Source organism: Ambystoma mexicanum, chromosome 4q (genome assembly GCF_040938575.1).
Source record: "Ambystoma mexicanum isolate Mex_15411 chromosome 4q, UKY_AmexF1_1, whole genome shotgun sequence".
In the NCBI taxonomy this organism is placed as follows: domain Eukaryota; kingdom Metazoa; phylum Chordata; class Amphibia; order Caudata; family Ambystomatidae; genus Ambystoma; species Ambystoma mexicanum.
Genome location: NC_090928.1, coordinates 1,287,100,068 through 1,287,119,169, shown reverse-complemented (window position 1 = coordinate 1,287,119,169; position 19,102 = coordinate 1,287,100,068). Strand labels below are relative to the sequence as shown.

Here is a 19,102-nt window from a genome sequence, read left to right as displayed (position 1 = left end):
CTGGTTCTGGAAGCAACTCAGGACCTTCCTTTTTGCTTCCACTTTCTCTCTTCCTCTCCCCGCTCTGATGCACTTGACTGCTCCGCGCACTGGTCACCCTCTGAACTCGGCAAAGGCTCTGGCTTGTCAAGTTGCCCTCTCACTGCCTCTGGACTCCCCAGGACTTATGGATCTGTGTCTGCAGCCCTACAGTCCCTTCTATCTGCATTTATGAGCCATCTGCTGGCTGCACTTGTGACTTAACTGCATTTCCCCCTTCCGCTCCCCCCTGGTACTTCTCCCCTTCACTCTTCCATGCACTCACGCGGTCTGTATGACACAAGGCCTAGTAAGATCGTTATTTTATCCTCCCTCTGTTTCCCCCGCCTTGCCTTGCCATGCCTAGAAACACTACAGGCGTGTTAGAAAATCCCATATCCTATCCTCTGCAGTCAGGAGTTGAAATGAGGGGGATCAAAAGGGGTTGAGAGTCTCACTAATTCAGGTATTATGTAAATAAAAACTGACTTCCAACTGTGAGTACAAGAGATTTTACTCTATAAAGGAGTTCTCAGAGCACACTCATGATGGGGATATTCATTGTTTATTACATCAAAGCCGATCCCCCTTATGGAGGTCTAGGAATACAAGTGAGTCACTTTCCCTTCTTTATTGACACACTCAAGTCAAATGAAAAAAAAACAAATATCCTTTTTGAGGCAAAAAAAAAGGCACATGCCCACCTTCATTTTCTGTTTTTTGTGGGCGTACTTCATTGCAGGGTGCACTTTCTCCTAGACCAAGGCTTGGCCTGGCAGTGTACTTATGTGCGGATTCATATTATTTGGCCGACACAGCACCATTCATCACACAGGCGATAATACTGCATAAAATGTATCACCATCTGCATGGACTTCTGTTCCTCCCATATCTTTTTGGAATTTTTCATCACAACTAGCATTATGTCCTTTAATATCTTTTAATTTAGAAATGTTGTTTATGGTTAAAGTTTGGATTGTATGTTTTTCTCAAATTGATAATTTTGAGATATTGGACATATGGTATGGTCTTAGAGTATAAGAATATTATACATTTGGAGTGCAGCTTGTGAGGTTTGATGCATGCATTATGTATGATTTTCCATAGGTTTAATTGATTGTTCTTGGTTTGAACTATGGGACATACCACCATTAGATGCTTTGGATGTGAAAATGAAAAGACTCTGACTTTGGATGCAGTAAAAACATACATTTAAATATGAATTCGTGTGTTAATTTTAAATGTTTTTTGCATGTTTGAATTTCGCAGGTGTGTACACATATAAGTATAACTTTAAAAACCTGGTGTTTGAGCCATACACTTTTCCAGTATGGCTGTCTTGACAGTGTCTCATGTGAGCGGTAAAACGTGCTTCACCCGATGCTGAGGAGTCTGCTCCCATTTATTAAGGTGTATGAATAAAATACATTTTTAATACAATTTTGTTGTAGAGTGTGCGATTTCAATTGACTGGGTCCAGGATTTTGCTATCCCTTAATTTTAATGCATTTTGTTATTGTTTCCAAAAAGCGTTCTTTTGTTGTATTTGTAAGGCAGATGACGTGTTCTCATTTCTTCCGCCCATGACAAATTGTATTGAATGTGTATGCAGTATTCTGCTGTATGATCCCTTTGCGCCTTGACTTGTGTATTTTATTTTCGGTCTTACCCAAATTGATCGTTGACAAATGATCGTATGGTAAATCTGGCCGAATGCGGACAGTACCATTTGATCGTTTGTAAACGATCATCTTGAGTCATCGCTACCAAACATGGAGTTTGGGGGGTGTCCCTGGGGTTACAGGACCCACCTACCAAAATGGGAAACCTACAAATACTGCGACGTAAACATTTTGCCCATACCGAATACGGTGCCTTTGCGCCGTACTAATATCCCGACCCCCATTACTCTGACTAATGGAAGCAGTGGTGTCCCCCGCTCCCGTTAGTCGGAGTAATGGGGGTTGGAGGTTGCAGGGGTGTCCCCTGCATCCATTATAAGGTAACAGTTTTTAAATAAAGAAAGAAAAAAGGATCCTGCAGCGCCAGTTCCAACCCACGTCAGTGGGACAGAACTGACGCTGCAGGGATGCAGTGGAGACGGCGGCACACTTCTGTGTGTGCAGCCGAAAAGGTAAGTGGGTAGGGGGAAGCGGGTAGGGGGAAGCAGGGAACAGCGATGTATGTGATCTCTGCGCCACGCCATAATGGAAGTCGGCATTTTGAAAGTTGACATTATGGGTAGATCCCCAAAATGCACCATTCAGAAATAGACTGTAACTTTGTGGAGCCCAGGCCTCAAGATATATAAAAACGGATAGTGTTCCGTGATTAGCCCAGGCTGGGCGAGCAACTCCCATTGTGGAGGGGGTGGGGGCGAGAGTTACAGGACCTACCTCTACCAAAATGCACCATTCAGAAATATGCTGCAACTTTGTGAGCGTAAAACTACCACCTTGACAAGGGATAGTTCAGAAGAGTAAACTCATGAAAACTGGATGATCTTTAGATCTGTGGGGAGAACCCCAAACGCTCCTTCCGCTTTTCCAATGTTTTGTTATCTCTGTGGGGTGTTCTTTTGGGAGCAGGTGCTTCCTTTCCCTGTACACCTATTTCAAAGGAACAGTTCCTTTAGGCGTGGTTTAAACATCCCTCTTCCCACCCTCCATAGCTTGTCAGGGTATGAGAGGGCAATGGGCTTCCTTTCTGGGGTGTGATAGCAGACCCTTCTCTTCACCTTGGCAACGTCCCAGTGTTGAAATTGAGCAGCCTGTCTAGTCTAAACCATGCATCTTTTGACTTGTCCAACACAATCTTGCAGTCTACCATAAATGTTCTCATACTTCTACTTAAGAAAAATGTTTCACACACATACTCAAACATACACTGTTACTGTTTTTATTTAAAATAGGAAAGAAATCTGTGTCTCCATGGCGACCATTAAGACGCGCACACACTGATTTCTCGCGCACTAGTTTGTACCGGGCATCTAGTCCTCATACTAGTCCTCATACTAGACTTCATACAGGCTGACCCCACTATGTCGCTGTTTATAATTGTGCTTACTGTACTCAGAATCCAGCTACAGTGAAGTTATCCACGCTTATCGTCCAGTGGCTAATAACCATAGCAGAGGGCAAGAGGCACACTTATTGTGGGCCCAGAGCCCCAACATGTTCCTATAGTTTACTCACAGTACAGGGAGTATTTTCACAGAATATTCCTGCACATTGCCTATAATCCTTTTTCATTCTCATTTTAAACCTTTTGCCCTTCCATGTGCAAGGGTATGTGCTGATGGAATATCCCCTGTTTACTTACCCGTATTTAAATTAAAAAGCCAACCTTAGAAAAAATGCTATTCTGGAACCTCAGCTCAACAAACTGGGAGGTGGTACATCGAGGGGTGTGACTCCATGGGAAATAGCAAATGGCTGTTATGAGGAACTTTTGCTGCTGGACAGGTAGCCCCAGGCAGTTCCTATACATGTAAATTATTCATTTGGAATCGGTACTATGGTATGGTTAAATTAAACACCATATGAGACTGTGATTGTGTTTTCCAAAGCATTGGCAAACATTTAGAGTCGCACTTTAAACATAAACTACAATTTACACTCATCAGAATGTTTTATTCTCCACTTTACAAGAAGTTTGTAACAGCTTTGTAAATGCCTGGTCTTGGGATGGTTTTAAAATTGGCAAAAATGCTACAATTTCCGGTAATCGTGCACTGTACAATAGTTCCTGTAGCACAGGCTTCTTCCAGTATTCCTATGCTTAGAAAATGCCCTTATGTTGGTCACCAATTGTTGCAGGTAAGTGTACTTCCCCATAATATGTGTTTTCATAGACTGCTATTTAAGTTTGCTTTTGTTTGTGAACTTTTGGTTGAAATCTACCAATTATATATATTTACACATATGAATATATGTATGTGGGAGTAGGGAGGAGTCTGAGGGGTTGCGGGTGTGGGCTGCAGGACACTCCATTTAAACAAAAAACAGTCTGAATTTGACAACCAAAAGTGCAAGAAAAAAATGCTTACTTTTAAGTAAGTCTATGAAAGCATGTAGAACCATCTTTGCCACCTCCTCCATAATAGAAGGTTCTGGTAAGGTAATTGTTTTTTCACTGACATGCATTAACACCTTGTCTGAGGGTTAAAGTTTAACATCCACACATGGACTGAAAGTACTTTGCTGGACATGAGTGACTACTAATAATAGAGGTTGAGGAATTGGAGGTGTGCTGGCTGTGGACCCTCTGGTTTCAACGGCTGAATACTCTTTCTGCCAGACTGGAGTCTTGGGCCTCTAAAATGGCAACTTGGAGCTCGTGTGACTTTCGTTTCCTGAAGAGTGCATTATTGGTTGAGTGTCGCTTCAGTATGGCTCCCGGGAGTGTAAGGAGAGCTCTACCCCCTTTATTACCTGTGGTTGCTTAGACAGTGTGCTGTAGTGACTCCTGCGAGCTAACCTTCCTCTTTGGGTTTGCCTCTTATAGTACCCCAAGTACCATGCTCCCCCGCCGTTGCCTCTCATCTACGCCATGGAGACCGATACTCCAACCGCTGAGGACATCCAATTACTGAAGAAGACGATGGAGACCGAGGCTGTGCAGGTCAGCAAAGGATCTCTTCTCTCACATCCTCCTGCTTCCTGCAACATCCATTGCACCCCATCTGGCACCATCCCGCTGCATTTTCCCAGCTCACAGTATCCCATGGAATACCCTCCTTCCATCAGCTTAGTGCAACTGTGTGATTCTGACTTTCGTTTCATAGTGGTCTTCCATCACGGGCGACAGTACGGAGTGTTCTCAAGTGCGTCTAGCTTAGTCTTAATGTAGAATGGATTGTCCCCTCATTGTTTATTGCGCTGTATAGTGTAGAATGCAGTGTCTCACACCGATTTGGCATGGTGCATAGTGTAGCATGCCGTGCCCCCGCACTGGTCTGGCATGGTGCATAGTGTAGCCTGGAGTGTCCTCGCACTGGTCTGGCATGGTGCAAACAGTAGCATAGAGTGTCCTCACACTGGTCTGGAATGGTGCATAGTGTAGCATGGAGTGTCCTCGCACTGGTCTGGCATGGTGCAAACAGTAGCATGGAGTGTCCTCACACTGGTCTGGAATGGTGCATAGTGTAGCATGGAGTATCCTCACACTGGTCTGGCATGGTGCATAGTGTAGCACGGCGTGCTCTTGCACAGGTCTAGAATGGTGCAAAGGACAGCATGGAATATTACTCTTCTATCACTGTGTACCCTGCTGTATTGTCTAGCATTTTCTCCATCACTAAATGTAGCATGCCATGCCCTTGCCTTATTTTGGTAGTGAGCACGTGCCTCCAGAATGCGAAGCTGCATTGCATTCTCTTGTCTAGGATGGTGTATCCGTTATTCTCTGACATTCCCAAAGTGAATAGGATGAAGTGGCATATTCTCTCGCCATTCAAGTATGCTCCGAAGAGTGGAGCCTGCTCCCCCTTGGACATTAGTCACATCATACCCTCTCAGTGCTTTCATTTCAAGGCCTAATCCTAGAAGGAGGTTTCTTCTACGTTGGTCCCTTTGTTCCACTTGTCATCTATGTACTGTAGAATGCACTGTCATCCATATGACGTTCTAATAGCTTCCATTGCTGGTTTTGCAGCTTATTGTCTGTTCTAGAAGCACAGGCACCAGTTAGTGGTTGGCTCTGCACTAGTTGGAGAAAACCAACTTATGCTGAGAGAGAGAACCATTGTACAAGAAAGCGATTTGTGACATGGACTGCACTCACAGATCACCCTTTGATTCAACTTTTTCTGATAGTCTTGTGCATTTGCCACGTTACATTGTGCTTTGGTGGGTCTCAGCAACCAACATTAAGCTGCTAAACCAGAGTTACATGTAAGCAATGTATTTGTTCCTCAATTTATAAAGAATTCATATGATAGTTGCAATAACTGTAATATAATTGAGTTGAGTTTTAGGGTAAAACTACTCAATTGAAAACCTATTCGTATGCCGCTTTATCTTCTTTGCCATTCTGGCGGGTATCAGAATTCACACAGCAATGCTTTAGAGGGAAGGATAGATGAGTTGGCATTCATCTGCCAACATTATGCTGGCAGACAGTTCTGCACTAGCTTTGCTGATGGTGCTGACATCTTTGTCAGTCAGGTAGTGCTGCGGCCCTGCATTGCATATATCCCCCCTTCTGTACTGCCATATCCCTTCATGCATCCAGAGTATTCAGACTTTTTTGTATGAGAAGTTTGTAAAGCATTAGAGATTTGTATGCAAATCAAAAGGTTAGTTTGGAAAGAATGATGGATGTGGGAATCCTGAAACTGCCCTTCAAGTCAACTCCTAACAAATGTGTCAAAAGACCTTTGAAAGGGCCCAATGGTGGCATGTAACCTTTTAAAAAAATACCCCCAGCTTTTTGCAGTCAGGGGAACTGCCCTAAAATGGAAGTCCCTCCTGTGGTTTGTGCAGCATAAACTCTCACTAACACATTGCATGTTCTCCATATAACATCTGATTGTATAACCTACAGTCAATCAGTCAGCCACTAGAGCTAAATGAACAGAGAATCCGCTCTACAAATCATTGCCAGTTAATCGCTCTGAGGTGGCCAAAGGGTGACGTATTGCCCTCAACAAAACACTTAAATTGACATTCGGCATTTTCTCAGGTATGGCATGTGGCATGGAGGAGCTGCATACCTGGTTGGATTAAAGTGTTGGGTAATTAATCCCCAAATGATTAGTAATACACCATAATGTCGCCCTCATTTCTGCACTTCTCCCTTCACTGGCTGCACCAATCACTGCTCTTACCACCTTATTTATTCACTTATTTATCCACTAACTTATATTTTTCCTATGCCTTGGACTTCTTTGCCCCCCTCCCTTTTTCCTTTGCACTTTCCCCCTTTCCCTTCCCATGCACTTGCACGGTCTCAATGTCACTGGGCCTAGTAAGATCGTTCTGTTTTTGTTTTTTCGCCCCTGCTCCCTCTCCTTTTGCCTGGTTGCGCTCTGAAACACCTGTGTATTGGCGTTATATAAATAAAATATCATATCATATATATAATTTGTGCGGCCCTGCAGTCTGTGTGTCTTTGGGGGCGCATAAAATACTGACTCCCATTACTGCCCCCAAGCAGAGCTGGGGTAGCGGGGGTATCACCTGCTCCCCTTGGGTGCAGTAATGGGAGTCGTGTTCTGCGGGGGACAACAGTTTAAAAGACAAACACCTGTGGCGTCGCCGCAGGGATAGCATGGAGTAGGCGGCGCACACAGAAATGTGCCGTCCGTTAAGGTAAGTGGGTTGGGGTAGGGGCATGCAGGGGTGGGGGAGGTGCGTAAAGTGATCTATATGATCGCCGCGCCGTAAATAGTGTCAGCATTTTCGGTGGCGCAGTTATGGTGGCGCAGTGATCACATAGATTCAAATGATTGGATGCTCCTGCTCCGGGTGAAATAAGGGTTGTATGCTTTCCTTTCTTGCTTTGGCCACAGCCTGATCAGTGTCCAAGCTATCCACAGATGGGGCACTGACTCTTCTATTTTTGGTGTGCTTGATCTTAGTTGCCTCTCCCTTAAATTGTGGCACCAATTTCTACACTTGCCTTCCTCATGGTGGGAGCGCAATATTAGGTCATGACTTGATCCCTCTTTGGAAAGGCCATTTCGAATAGATTGTGTCCTCAAACATATTCCAAATCTTTGACATGTAATGTCCACAGCTGTGTACTTTTTTGGCAGAGGGCATCCTGCGTCGATGGCGTCGGGTCGGTGTCCCTCGAAGGCCTCTGTTGAGGGCGTCGTCACTGGATGTTATGCATAGGACGCACGGCGCCCATAGCCTCAGTTCCATTTTTTCCGCAAATGTGTTTTCTTCGGAGACGGCACGCCTCGTGTATTCCTCGTGAATGTCTTCTTCTTCGACCCCTCCGACTCTGCTGTCTGGCTTCAAGACTTGCCGGGACTGCAAGTCTAAAATGTCGATTACCAACCCACATTCCATTTGTTTGTGGTGCTTGGGCGAGAGTCACTACACTGACGACTGTATCAAATGCCAGTCGCTGGCTGCTAAAGCCTTGCGGGAGTGTAGGTAGGGGTTCTAAACCCAGTAAGTCCCGTAAATCTAAGTCCAAGGGGCTGTCCACCGACGATTCGAGGGGCGACTCTCCCCGTCGGAAGGAGTCCCAGGGATCTCGGTCCCGGAGTGCTTCCCACCATTCGTCATTCTCGTCCCAGCATTCGAGGGGGCGCCATCACCGGTCACCTTCCACGTCCTCCGAGGAGGACGCAGCGGCGAGGAAAGTGGCTTGCCCAACTAAGTCCTCGACTCCGGAGGAGTGGGCTGCCGTCAGGGAGCAGATTTTGGCGATTTTTCAATCGCAGGGCACAGTTCAAGAAAGGGATGGGTTCCTTGCTCTCATGCAAGATGGAAAGGATGCCATGTGTGAATCCCTTCAGTCGGGTTTGGACACGGCTGACAGTGTTAGCCGGTACATGGCTGCGAGCACCGTTATACGCAGATTTGTGTGGTTGCGGAAGTCTATTTTGCCCCGGATGTGCAAGGCCGTCTTTTGAACATGCCCTTTGATGGCGCGCATTTGTTTGGCAGCAAGGCTGACTAGAGCCTTGAGAGGTTGCAGACCTCAAAAGCTGCGGCAAAATCTTTAAGCGCTGCTGTGCGTCAACCTCCGCCTTTTCGTCCTAGGGGACAGCAGTGGAGGGGAGGTTCTTTTCGTTACTACTCCTCCTTTGGTAGAACAAGAGGAGCCGCCAGTCAAAGGGGTCCGCGTAAAAAAGTACCCGTAGTGGTCAGAGAAATAGAGGTGCCAAGGCCGCTCAGGCAGCTGCCTCTTTGCCTTCAGGCACTGTCGCTGCCACTCCAAAAAAGTCATGAGGCCATGTCCCATGGTTCGCCGGTTGGGGGAAGACTGTCTCAGCATCTCGAAGAATGGCGAGCTATTACTTCGGATGCGTGGGTTCTGGATACAATCGCCCACAGCTTCTGCCTTCCCTTCCTAGAGCGGCCTCACGCAATCCACTGGGGAATCTCTCTTTGAAGTTTCCAGAGCCGCTCCTTGTGCAGGAAATCTTGACCCTGCTAGAGAAAGGCACTATAGAACTGGTGCCTGTAGCGGAGAGGAACAAGGGATGGTATTCCCCTTATTTTTTTATCCCAAAGAAAGACGGGGGATTGAGACCCATCCTGGACTTGCGTTGGTTGAACAAACTTCTCGGGAAGGACAAGTTCAAGATGGTCACTCTTTCTCAAGTCCTCCAGGCCCTTCAACTTCAGAATTGGTTGCTGTCGCTGGACCTACAGGATGCTTACTTTCATGTGCCGATTCATCCCAAAGCACCAACGGTACCTGAGGTTTGCGGCTGGCGACTCGCACTTTCAGTTTCGGGTCCTGCCATTCGGATTGAGCTCCGCCCAAGGGTCTTCACCAAGCTAATGGCGGTGGTGGCAGCTTATCTCAGGCGAGGGGGGGTTCACTTCTACCCCTACCTGGAGGAGCGGCTCATCCGTGTGCGTTCTCCGGAGCAAGCATTGGATCACCTCGGTCTCACCTGCCACTCCCTCCGCAGGCTTCTCCCTTAATTTCAAGAAGTTACAGCTGACACCTTCTCAACAGCTCCAGTACATCAGGCTCCGTTGGACACGTCCTTGGAAGTGCTCGCCTCCCAAGGTGAGGGCTCATCACATTGTGCAGATGGTGGACACGTTTCAACATGCCCAGAGTCTCCCGGCTTTCGAATTGTTAAGGTTGCTCGTCCTCATCGCATCCTTCATTTATTTCTGGTGCCAGAGGCCAGACTGAGGATGGGATCCCTGCAATGGGTTTGCAAGATGCAGTGGTCACAGTTCTCAGGCAAGATGTCGGATCCTGTGCAGATTCCACTCTCCACAGATCCCAGGATCTTTTGTGTTGGGCCGACGAAGGGAACCTGATAAAGGGGGAGCCGTTTTGGCAACCATGGCCGGAGATGACTGTAGTGACGGACGTATCTCTCACAGGATGGGGAGCTCATGCTGAAGACTTGACCGCCAGCGGTCGTTAGTCTCTATCGGAGTCCAAACTCCACATCAACCTGTTAGAGCGGAGGCCCATCAGGCTTTCCCTGAAGGCTTTACTGCCATCTGTGCGGGGGAAGAGTGTCCTGATCATGACGGACAACACAGTGGCCATGCATTACCTCAACAAAAATAGGGGGGTTAGGGTCACTCCCATTGTGCAGAGAGGCAATGCAGCTCTGGTTCTGGGCAATCCAGCAGGGAATTTCGCTCTCTGCAGTTCATCTGGCCGGAGAGGACAATGTGGCGGCAGATGCTCTGAGCAGGCAGAGCACAATCTCTCACGAGTGGGAGTTGGCTCAGGAAGTCCTTCTGGAGATCTTCGCCCTTTAGGGAACCCCGCAAGTGGATCTCTTTGCCACCAGTGCCAACCGGAAGGGTGAGAGATTCTGCTCAAGGCAATTTCCTCCGAGAGGAGCCTTAGGAGACGCATTCAAAGTGGATTTGTCATTCCCACTGCTGTGCGCATTTCCTCCAGTCCCTGTAATTCCTCAGGTGTTAAGGAGGTTACAGAGTTTCGGATCCCACATGATCCTCATTGCTCCGGATTGGGCCAGGAGAGCGTGGTCATTCTAGAAATATCCATCTGCCCTCCATGACGTCTTCCCTACTGAGAGAATATGATCTCGCATGTGGGGGGGGGGGGTCATGTTCTCCATCCAGAGGTCAGGAGTCTCAGCCTTTCTGAAAGGTTGAGGTATAAGGATTGGGACCTCCTGAATGCCATGATGGGGGTGTTCCTTTCGGCCAGGAGGCCAGCAACAAAATCCCTGTACTGTTGCCGTACCTTTTGCGACTGGTGCAGAGAACAAAATGTTGATCCTTTTCAGTGTTCCATTCCTGTGCTGTTGTCTTTCTTGCTTTCTTTGGCCCACAGGGGCCTTCGAGTGGGTACCATTAAGGGTTACCCGGCGGCGCTGTCCATCATCAAGCGCTCGTCTGAAGAATGTTCTTACTTTAAGATTCCTTTGATTTCCCAGTTTCTTAAAGGACTGACTAATGTATTCTCGCCGTCCCCTTTCTAGGTGCTGGTTTGGGATCACGAATTTGGTCTTGAAATTCCTCAGGGGTGCTCGGTTTGAACTTTTGCACTCTTGTCCTCTGAAATTATTGTCCTTCAAGACCGTGTTCTTGGTTGCGGTTACTTACGCTCGCAGAGTGAGTGAATTGCAGGCACTTTCATCTAAGCCGCTCTTTACTGTGTTCCACAGGGATAGGGTTGTACTGAGGGTACGTCCTTCCTTTCTACCTAAGGTAGTGTCTAAATTTCATTTGAGACAGAAAGTGGTTCTTCCTTCTTTCTATCCTCCTCCTCATCCTGATAAGGAAGAGGAGCATCTCCATAGGTTGGACCCTAAGAGAGCTTTTATATTTCTAGAATGTCTAGGGTCAGAGTGGACGATCAACTCTTTGTGGAGTATGCTGGTCACCGATTGCGCCAGGCTGTTACAAAACAGACCTTGTCCAGGTGGAATATCCTCACCATTACGGAATGTTACCGATTGTTGGGCAAGGACCCTCCTGAAGGGTTGCAAACGCATTCCGCTAGGGACGTGGCTACTACCACAGCCCTGCATTTGGGAGTTCCTGTTAGGAATATTTGTGATGCAGCCACATGGGCTTCTATCCACACCTTTGTTAAACATTACTCTCTGGATACAATCCATGGTCAAGATATGGCCTTTGGTAAGGCAGTTCCTTATTCTGCCATCTGATTGGGTGCTCTAAAATTCTTTTCCCTCCTCCATTTTCTGGTACTGCTTTGGGAGTCTGTCAAAGATGTGGAATACGTTGGAGGACACAATCCATTCGAAGAACAAGTTACTTACCAACTGGTAACGTTCTTTCAATTGGATGTTCCTCCAACATATTCCACATCGCCCTCCCAGCATGCCCCTCTGGAGAATTTCCTTTGCGATTGCAGCTTACGTTTCCGCAAGGCTATGTGCAGTCATTTCGGTGCTGGACTGCTCATGTGGGCGGGACAAAGACTGATATGCAAATGGATATTTCCCATCTGTGAAAGGTACAGTGAGCAAACAGAGTGTGCTGCAAACTCTCATCTCATAACAAGTTAACATGCTATGATCTTTCTGGAGAGGAGCGCCTGCTACCTTTTTTTGAATTGTTTGCAAGGAACTTGGGATTGGTCACCCTGAGTTACCTGGGGGCAAGCAGACGTGGACTCCCTGCTCACTGTGCTCAGAGAGGCACAGCTTCACCTCACTGATGAGGCCCAACAAGGCTGAAACACGTGTATGGGGTTGCTGTTCGTACGTGCCATAGCATTTCGGTGCTGGACTGTTCATGTGGGTGGGACAAAGACTGATATGCAAATGGATATTTCCCATCTGTGAAAGTGTCATGAGCACCGTTTCCAAGGAGTCAGGACAAGCCCAACATCCCCGGAAGCAGGCTCACAACCCCCGCCCCTGGTCCCAACCGACCCCTATCGGGGCCCTCTGGACCATGTCCTGGCGCCGTTGGCGCCAGGCTCATAAGAATCACTGGTCCCGGCGCCAGAGGTGCCGGGCTCATACTTTGGGTAAAGGTGCTTGGGTGGACTTACCTGTAGCAGACCATGCTGCATACTCAACTTCACAAGTCCTGGCAAAATGAAGCTCCAGCCTTCTGCTGGGTGGGACTATTTTTCCAATCTGGAACTATTTTCGTGCCTGGGTGGGGCTGGCATCACTCCTTGACTCTGGAACACAGGAACTCTTTTTCTCTTGGGCGAGGCTGAAGAGGAAGACACCTAATCACCTCAACACTATTTAAACCACACCCGATTGGAAGAATGTGCTTAGCGTTATTCTGCATCTGCAGCAGGACGCTCACCGAGTCAGCTCCAGTCTTCTAGTGATATCTTCTGCTCCAGCCTGTGAAAACAAGTCAGATCTTCACTTACCATCCAGGGATCCAGTCTCCGGCCGCACCTGTCAGCAAAGGAACATCAGGTTAGCAAAGGGCAACGTTTTAGCAGCCGCGCTTACTTACCTGAATCCACGGCATCTCCCGAATCCCGCGGCCTCTACCTGCAAGATAAAGAACTCCGGTTAGTTCAAAAAAAGGGGAAATTGGACACAATTATATTTTCACTTACCGGAGCTGTGCGCTCCTCGCCATCTCCTCTTCTGCTGCATCTCCGCACCTGCAAATCAAGAAAAAGGCATTAAGAGGTGTGAATAAACCTGTCAGCAAGCATATTACTTACGTGCTCCTCCACGTGCACGGACCTTCATACTTACATGCATCCGTATGCTCAGCATATAGCATTTCGGCACCTAAGAAACAAAGGCAAAGACTTCATTAAAAGGTGCTCTCGAACTTTACAAACCGACCAGCATCCGCTCGTGCAGAAAACGACGGCATCGCTTCTTCAGCAGCTTTAAACCCTCTGAGGCTACAAGAGACTTAAAGCAATCCCAGTGAAGTAACTGGAACCCAGCACCCCTGCATCAGTCGCAGGATGGAGAGCCCAGCATTTCCATATCTAAGGTGAGAGCTCATTCAGACTTTGGGCGGCCTCAGGGAAAAAACGAATAAGGAGGAGAAGCCCAACCAACAACCAGCCATTAATCCCTTTTTCTTCCGCCTGCAGACACCTTACTCTACAAGTCAGACATTCCATAAGAGGAGGTCCGGTCCAGAGAACCATCCGAGTCCTGCGCTTCTCAATTGAAGACACGGTAACTGTCCAGCCAGGATATGCGCCTCCGTGGGAACCAGGTGAGCGTTACAGAAAGGTACAGTGAGCAAAAAGTGTGTGCTGCAAACTCTCATCTCAGAACAAGTTATCATGCTATGTTCTTTCTGGAGAGGAGCGCCTGCTTCCTTTTTTTGAATTATGTGCAGTCAAGCAGGCATTGGATATGTGCATGTCACATGTTATGGAGGAAAAAACATAAACTGAGGCTACGGGCGCGGTGCGTCCCATTTATAACGTCCAGTGACATAGCCCTTGACGGAGGCCTTCGAGGGACATCGACCCAATGCCATCGATGCAGGACACCCTCTGCCGAAAAAGTTTCCGAAGTACACAGCTGTGGACATTACATGTCAAAGATGTGGAATACGTTGGAGGAACATCCAATCGAACGCACGTTACCAGTTGGTAAGTAACTTGTTCTTCTCTTTGGGCGGATTCCAAACTGCAAATATTTCTTTCCTATTTGAGGCTCTCATTCTGAAAGGAGCTCATAACTCTTCCTGGAGTGACCTTAATCCCATTTGTTTTGAGCCTCATGTTTATGCCAGTGCCCCCTTTTAAGGCCCAGTTTAACACCTGCCCATCCGAGGGGGCGAGCAAGGGTGGGTGAGTAGGGCACAGTCTGTGGTGTCAGAAGCCTCCAATAGTAGGCCAACCAGGCTACCACATGACGTTCACCCCAGTAGAGACGAGGAAGGGCTACTTAATGGACTTTCATCAAGGTTTGCCTTCCTCCATCACTCCAACAGTGATCTGGTTTTATTACCAATTCTGATTGCAACACATAAATGACGCGGAAACACCAAATCTTACTTTAGATTAACTAATGAAACATGTCAAATGTTTAATGCTGGCAGTTATTTTTTATGGAGTTTAATCACCTACATGTATCTCCAGCCAGCATATTCCCTCTGTGCATCCTCTGCCCATTGGTTGAGTTGGTGTTGCTGGCCATAAACTACTTTTGTAGTTTTCCTTTTCGTGCTAGAAATTATTGCATTTTGAGCATTGTTGGTTGGTAACCGCATGTACCCCTCCCCTCTCATATTGATGTCCTGGTGCAGCTTGACGGACGCTAGGCATTACTCTTTTAGGACGTTTGCGACCTACTGGCTATCCGGATTCCCTCCATGATGGTGCGGTCAAAGTCACCTGGAGGGCTTTTGAGGTCTATGGCTGCACCTAAGCCGTCTGCACATTTTGAGAGCACTTTTAACTGAGGGTCTGGGAACTGGCTCTCGCTACCTTCCTTTTACACCTTCCACTTAGATCCCCCTCTCTTTTCCCTCTTCTGCTTTCCTCGCCATCCCTTCCTCTTTCATTAGTTCTCTTCCTCCTTACTTGCTGCCTCCCCTGTTCTTTTCTCCCCTTGGTGTTTTCTCCCCAGTAACTTGTTCGCCGATTGATTTCCCTTTTCTTCTCTTTGCCTCCTTGCCACTCCATCATGCACTTTACTTTCTGCCTCCTTTCTTTTCCTCCATCCTGCTAACCAATCATTTGCCCTCCTTCTCTTTCCTACCCCTGGCCTCTGCTCCTTTCTACCCTCTCTGCCTCCTCCTCTCCACTTCCCTCATTCTACTCGGCTCCACCTTCTTGCGCTCCCCTATGCTCCACCGTGCACGAACAGCTACACACACCAGCTTCCAACTCCTACACCACTCATGCTGCGCTTCCTTCAGCCCTTGTTATATAAGGCAGCAAGCCTGGGGGCCAGGACAAATTATGTACCCGGGTGTGTGCAACACTTGTACGACCGGGAAGCTCATCCTAGATTCCCCCTGGGCATCATAGAGGACGGAAGTAAAGTTCTCACTGAACAGGCCCACCATGACTCAATTCAGATGGAACACCAAGGGAAATTACCCCGGCTCAGAGCAGTTGCCAGGAGGCTGCATCAAATGCAGTTTTAAGATCCGTAAATGCAAGATATAGAAATTGCTTCCTTAACTAAACAAATTTCTGCAACCAAAGATTTATTCGAAAGACCTGATTTAGAGTACTTACTCTAGTTGTAAATGGTTGTATGTGATTTCAGTGCTGAAAAAAAAAATCGCTGGGTAAAGAATATTTTTTTTCAGTCTAAACGCCCATCCCAACATATTTTAGGACTGGCACAATTATATAAAACACCATTCCTAGAATATGTGGTGAACGCATTGGATAGTGGGTGTAAGATAAATATTGTTTAACTACAACCACCTTGATGGGTGAAAATAATATTCTCCAGCATTGGATCTCTCATGGATTCACATGCTTTGAATATTCCCTGCGACAGGCTGGGAATCCTCAGTAACATTTTATCATAGCCTATAATAGAGCTTTTAAGCTCACTTTAGCAGCCCATCCATGTCCTTTTGAGTGTATTTTGCCTCCACCAATGGGATGTCGAGTGACAAGCCCCACCCAAAAGGCCATCTTCAGATTATAACCACACATCATGCTGAGGCGTCCTCAAAGCTTTCTCTCCTGGAGAAAAAAACACCAGAGACCAGCATATTTCTTCAAAACTTTAAAATATTTCTCAGAACTTAATAAAACCATCTATGTAGATAAGTGCTTTCTTACTTTCATAATATGGAAGAAAAACAAAAAGCTCTTTTCAAGGCATGCCAGTCATGGGGAATAAAGAATGTATACGAGGGAGACAAGTATTCTGAATGTATATACTGTATCTATCCAAATCACATTCAGGAGGATTGTGAAGTTTGTGCCACGTTTAGCACAAAAACCCTCAAGGATACAAAAAGGAGACACTAGCCCTTTGGCTGATTGAGGGCAGATAACCCCCTTCAGAGGCTGAATCCTCTAGAAGTTTGGTGGAGGAAAAAACACAGGCCAAAAACTCATAAGCGGGCCAGGGTCAGAGGAGAGGAGATTTTCTTCTTCTGCTAGCATCAAGAGGAAAAAGGAAGGAAAAACTGAAAAGTAGGTCTGACCTCGCTGACGAGGGACCCATCGAGGACGAAAAGTATGACAATCCACTGGAAGCGCTCCATTGCCTGAAAACCACCATTGACGGCACCACGGTCATCCACAACACAATCCTCATTGACGGCCGTCCAACTGTCGACGGCCATTAAACCCTCGTCGACCTAGTCAACGGGTAAACGAGCGAAATCGTCTTAGATGACAACATCCTCTACACACCTGTTGACTACAAGTGTGGCCCTCAAAATAACTCGCCGACAGTGTCGGCTGCGTCTCCGTTGATGACGGTACCATCCACGGAAAACCAGACAACGTTGAGGGCAGTATTGACGGTACATGGAAAGTCACTAATACCTTTCCTGTCCTCGCTGTCAACCGGGGGTGAAGGGCAAAAAAAGGTTGGAGCGTCCACGGGCCCGCAGAAATAAATCTGGAAAACGGAAGGAAAATTGGAAAAATTCAAGCGCAAACACAAGTCTGGAGACAAACATATGCCAGATAGAAAGGAACAAGAGGCAATAGAGGACTCTACAACTGTGCAACTAGGCCCATTCGTTATTAAAGGAATAGTGCGCTCAAAAATGTTATTGTATCGAGGGTTCGGGCATGTGTTTTTAAGCATACGTTGATCGATCGTACAAACATTTCCTATGCACCATACCGTAGTTTTCCTCTTTCTTACACGTGCAAAAACAGGCAGCAGGGCGTGGCCATCTTGTGATAATCTTATCCGTAGCCGCATCGCCCAAGGTGGACTGCCCTGGCGGCCCTAAATCATATCCCCCGCCCCTGAGTCTGACATCACCAAACCTAGTGATATTCTCCGCCTATCTCCATGACGTTACTGGGCAGCGTAGCCAAATGTGCCCTGTCATCACCTACGTGTTAATGTCGGTTGTTGCAGAACCCGGAATATCAACACACATCATCTCACAACACAGTGCATCCCAATTTTGAATATAAAACTATACTTTTAAATGAAATAACAATACTGTACAATTTGTCAAGTACTTTTATTTCACAATAAAACGTTCCGAGAACATCTGGCAATTGCCATAGTCAAGCAAATGGGTAATTTTTTTCTTTGTTTTCGATCCACAAATATTTATTGTGAGTCACACAGTGTTCCTTTTGGGTATAAGAAGCGCATTGGATGCACCATGAATCGCAAGGCTTGGGCATCAGCTTGGCGCTAGGCCACTGTATACGATGTCAGGTTGCTCCTCATCGCTGGAACCGCGTAAGGGCATATCTGCCCGTGGCGATCTTCCCAAAAAAGCGTCATTGTGATCCAGCCATTCAAGTGTACCTGCAGCTGCCGGTTAAAAAACCCATCAGTTGGCATCGGGATTCGATGACAATCGCAGAAAGGCAGGATGTAGCTGTTTGAAAAACATAACAGAAATATGTCTCAGTAGCCGATCTTTGTTACAATTTAACATTTTACCCATTAATTCGGCCCCATGTTAAAACTAATGATGAATACAGACGTGAAACAATGGGAACATAGAGAAAACAACGTGGAAAGTAGTCTACAATTTGCTTCAGAGGTTAGTGCTATGGATTATGTTCAGCTCAACATTTTGATGGATGCGGAAGCTGACGCTACAATTCAAAGAACACATAGAAAGTATTTTAATTAAATATTAGTGTAGAACCTGGGGGAAGCCAGTGGTGGACTACATGCATCTCAATGCTGGACTGCCCATGTGCCCGGGACAAAGACAAGTACACACACAGGTTGTATTTGCATTCCATTGCAATATGCCACAAAGAACAACCCAGTACAATGTAAGCCAGCAATAACGGTCGGCTAATAAGTTGACTCGTTGGTCTATAAAATCATCGAAAGTAAAACGTACGTAATATTCAGCATTTTCATTCTCTCGGCCTAATGCAGGGACGCTGTTCACTTCAACGATTTTTCATAAAATGAAATTACATGTTCCCTTGTCCAGTTTTGGAATGGTGAAGCTTATCATATTTGACGGTATTACACCCCTCCATTCATTCATTCCTTTCGGAATCATCCCTTTTCTCTCAAGGTCGAAAAACAATTTAACCTTATATTGTGGGGGTCAACCCTGGGGGTTTTGAGGCATTTCAAGCCCAGTTCACAACATGACTAATGACAACGGGCCCATAGGGGTTGTTTCTTATCACACTTTTGGTGATCCACAGTAGAAGGTGGTAACCTCACTGCTTCTTAGTAGAAGAACCTATGGGGGTCTTCAAGGTCAAATAGCAATGTTTTAATTTGCTTGGACATTTGTCTGTTTCCTGAAGCAAGGCTAACAATGCGATTCCTGCAGTTGGTGCGGAGCAGTCCCAGTTTCATGTTTCTGAACACATCCAC

The 19,102-nt window shown here is 46.7% G+C and overlaps 1 protein-coding gene across 4 annotated transcripts in view; it reads left to right on the top strand.

Moving 5' to 3' along the window:
* Nucleotides 1–19,102, top strand: part of PPP2R5D (protein phosphatase 2 regulatory subunit B'delta) — a 741,061-nt gene that overhangs the window by 681,841 nt on the left and 40,118 nt on the right. For 2 of the 4 annotated variants that reach the window (XM_069608914.1, XM_069608913.1), the window contains one exon: nucleotides 4,525–4,641. The exons of the other annotated variants lie outside the window; for them this stretch is intronic. In XM_069608914.1, coding sequence (XP_069465015.1) covers nucleotides 4,525–4,641 — 117 coding nt within the window. The remainder of the gene's footprint in view (nucleotides 1–4,524; nucleotides 4,642–19,102) is intronic. 4 annotated transcript variants of the gene reach the window in all.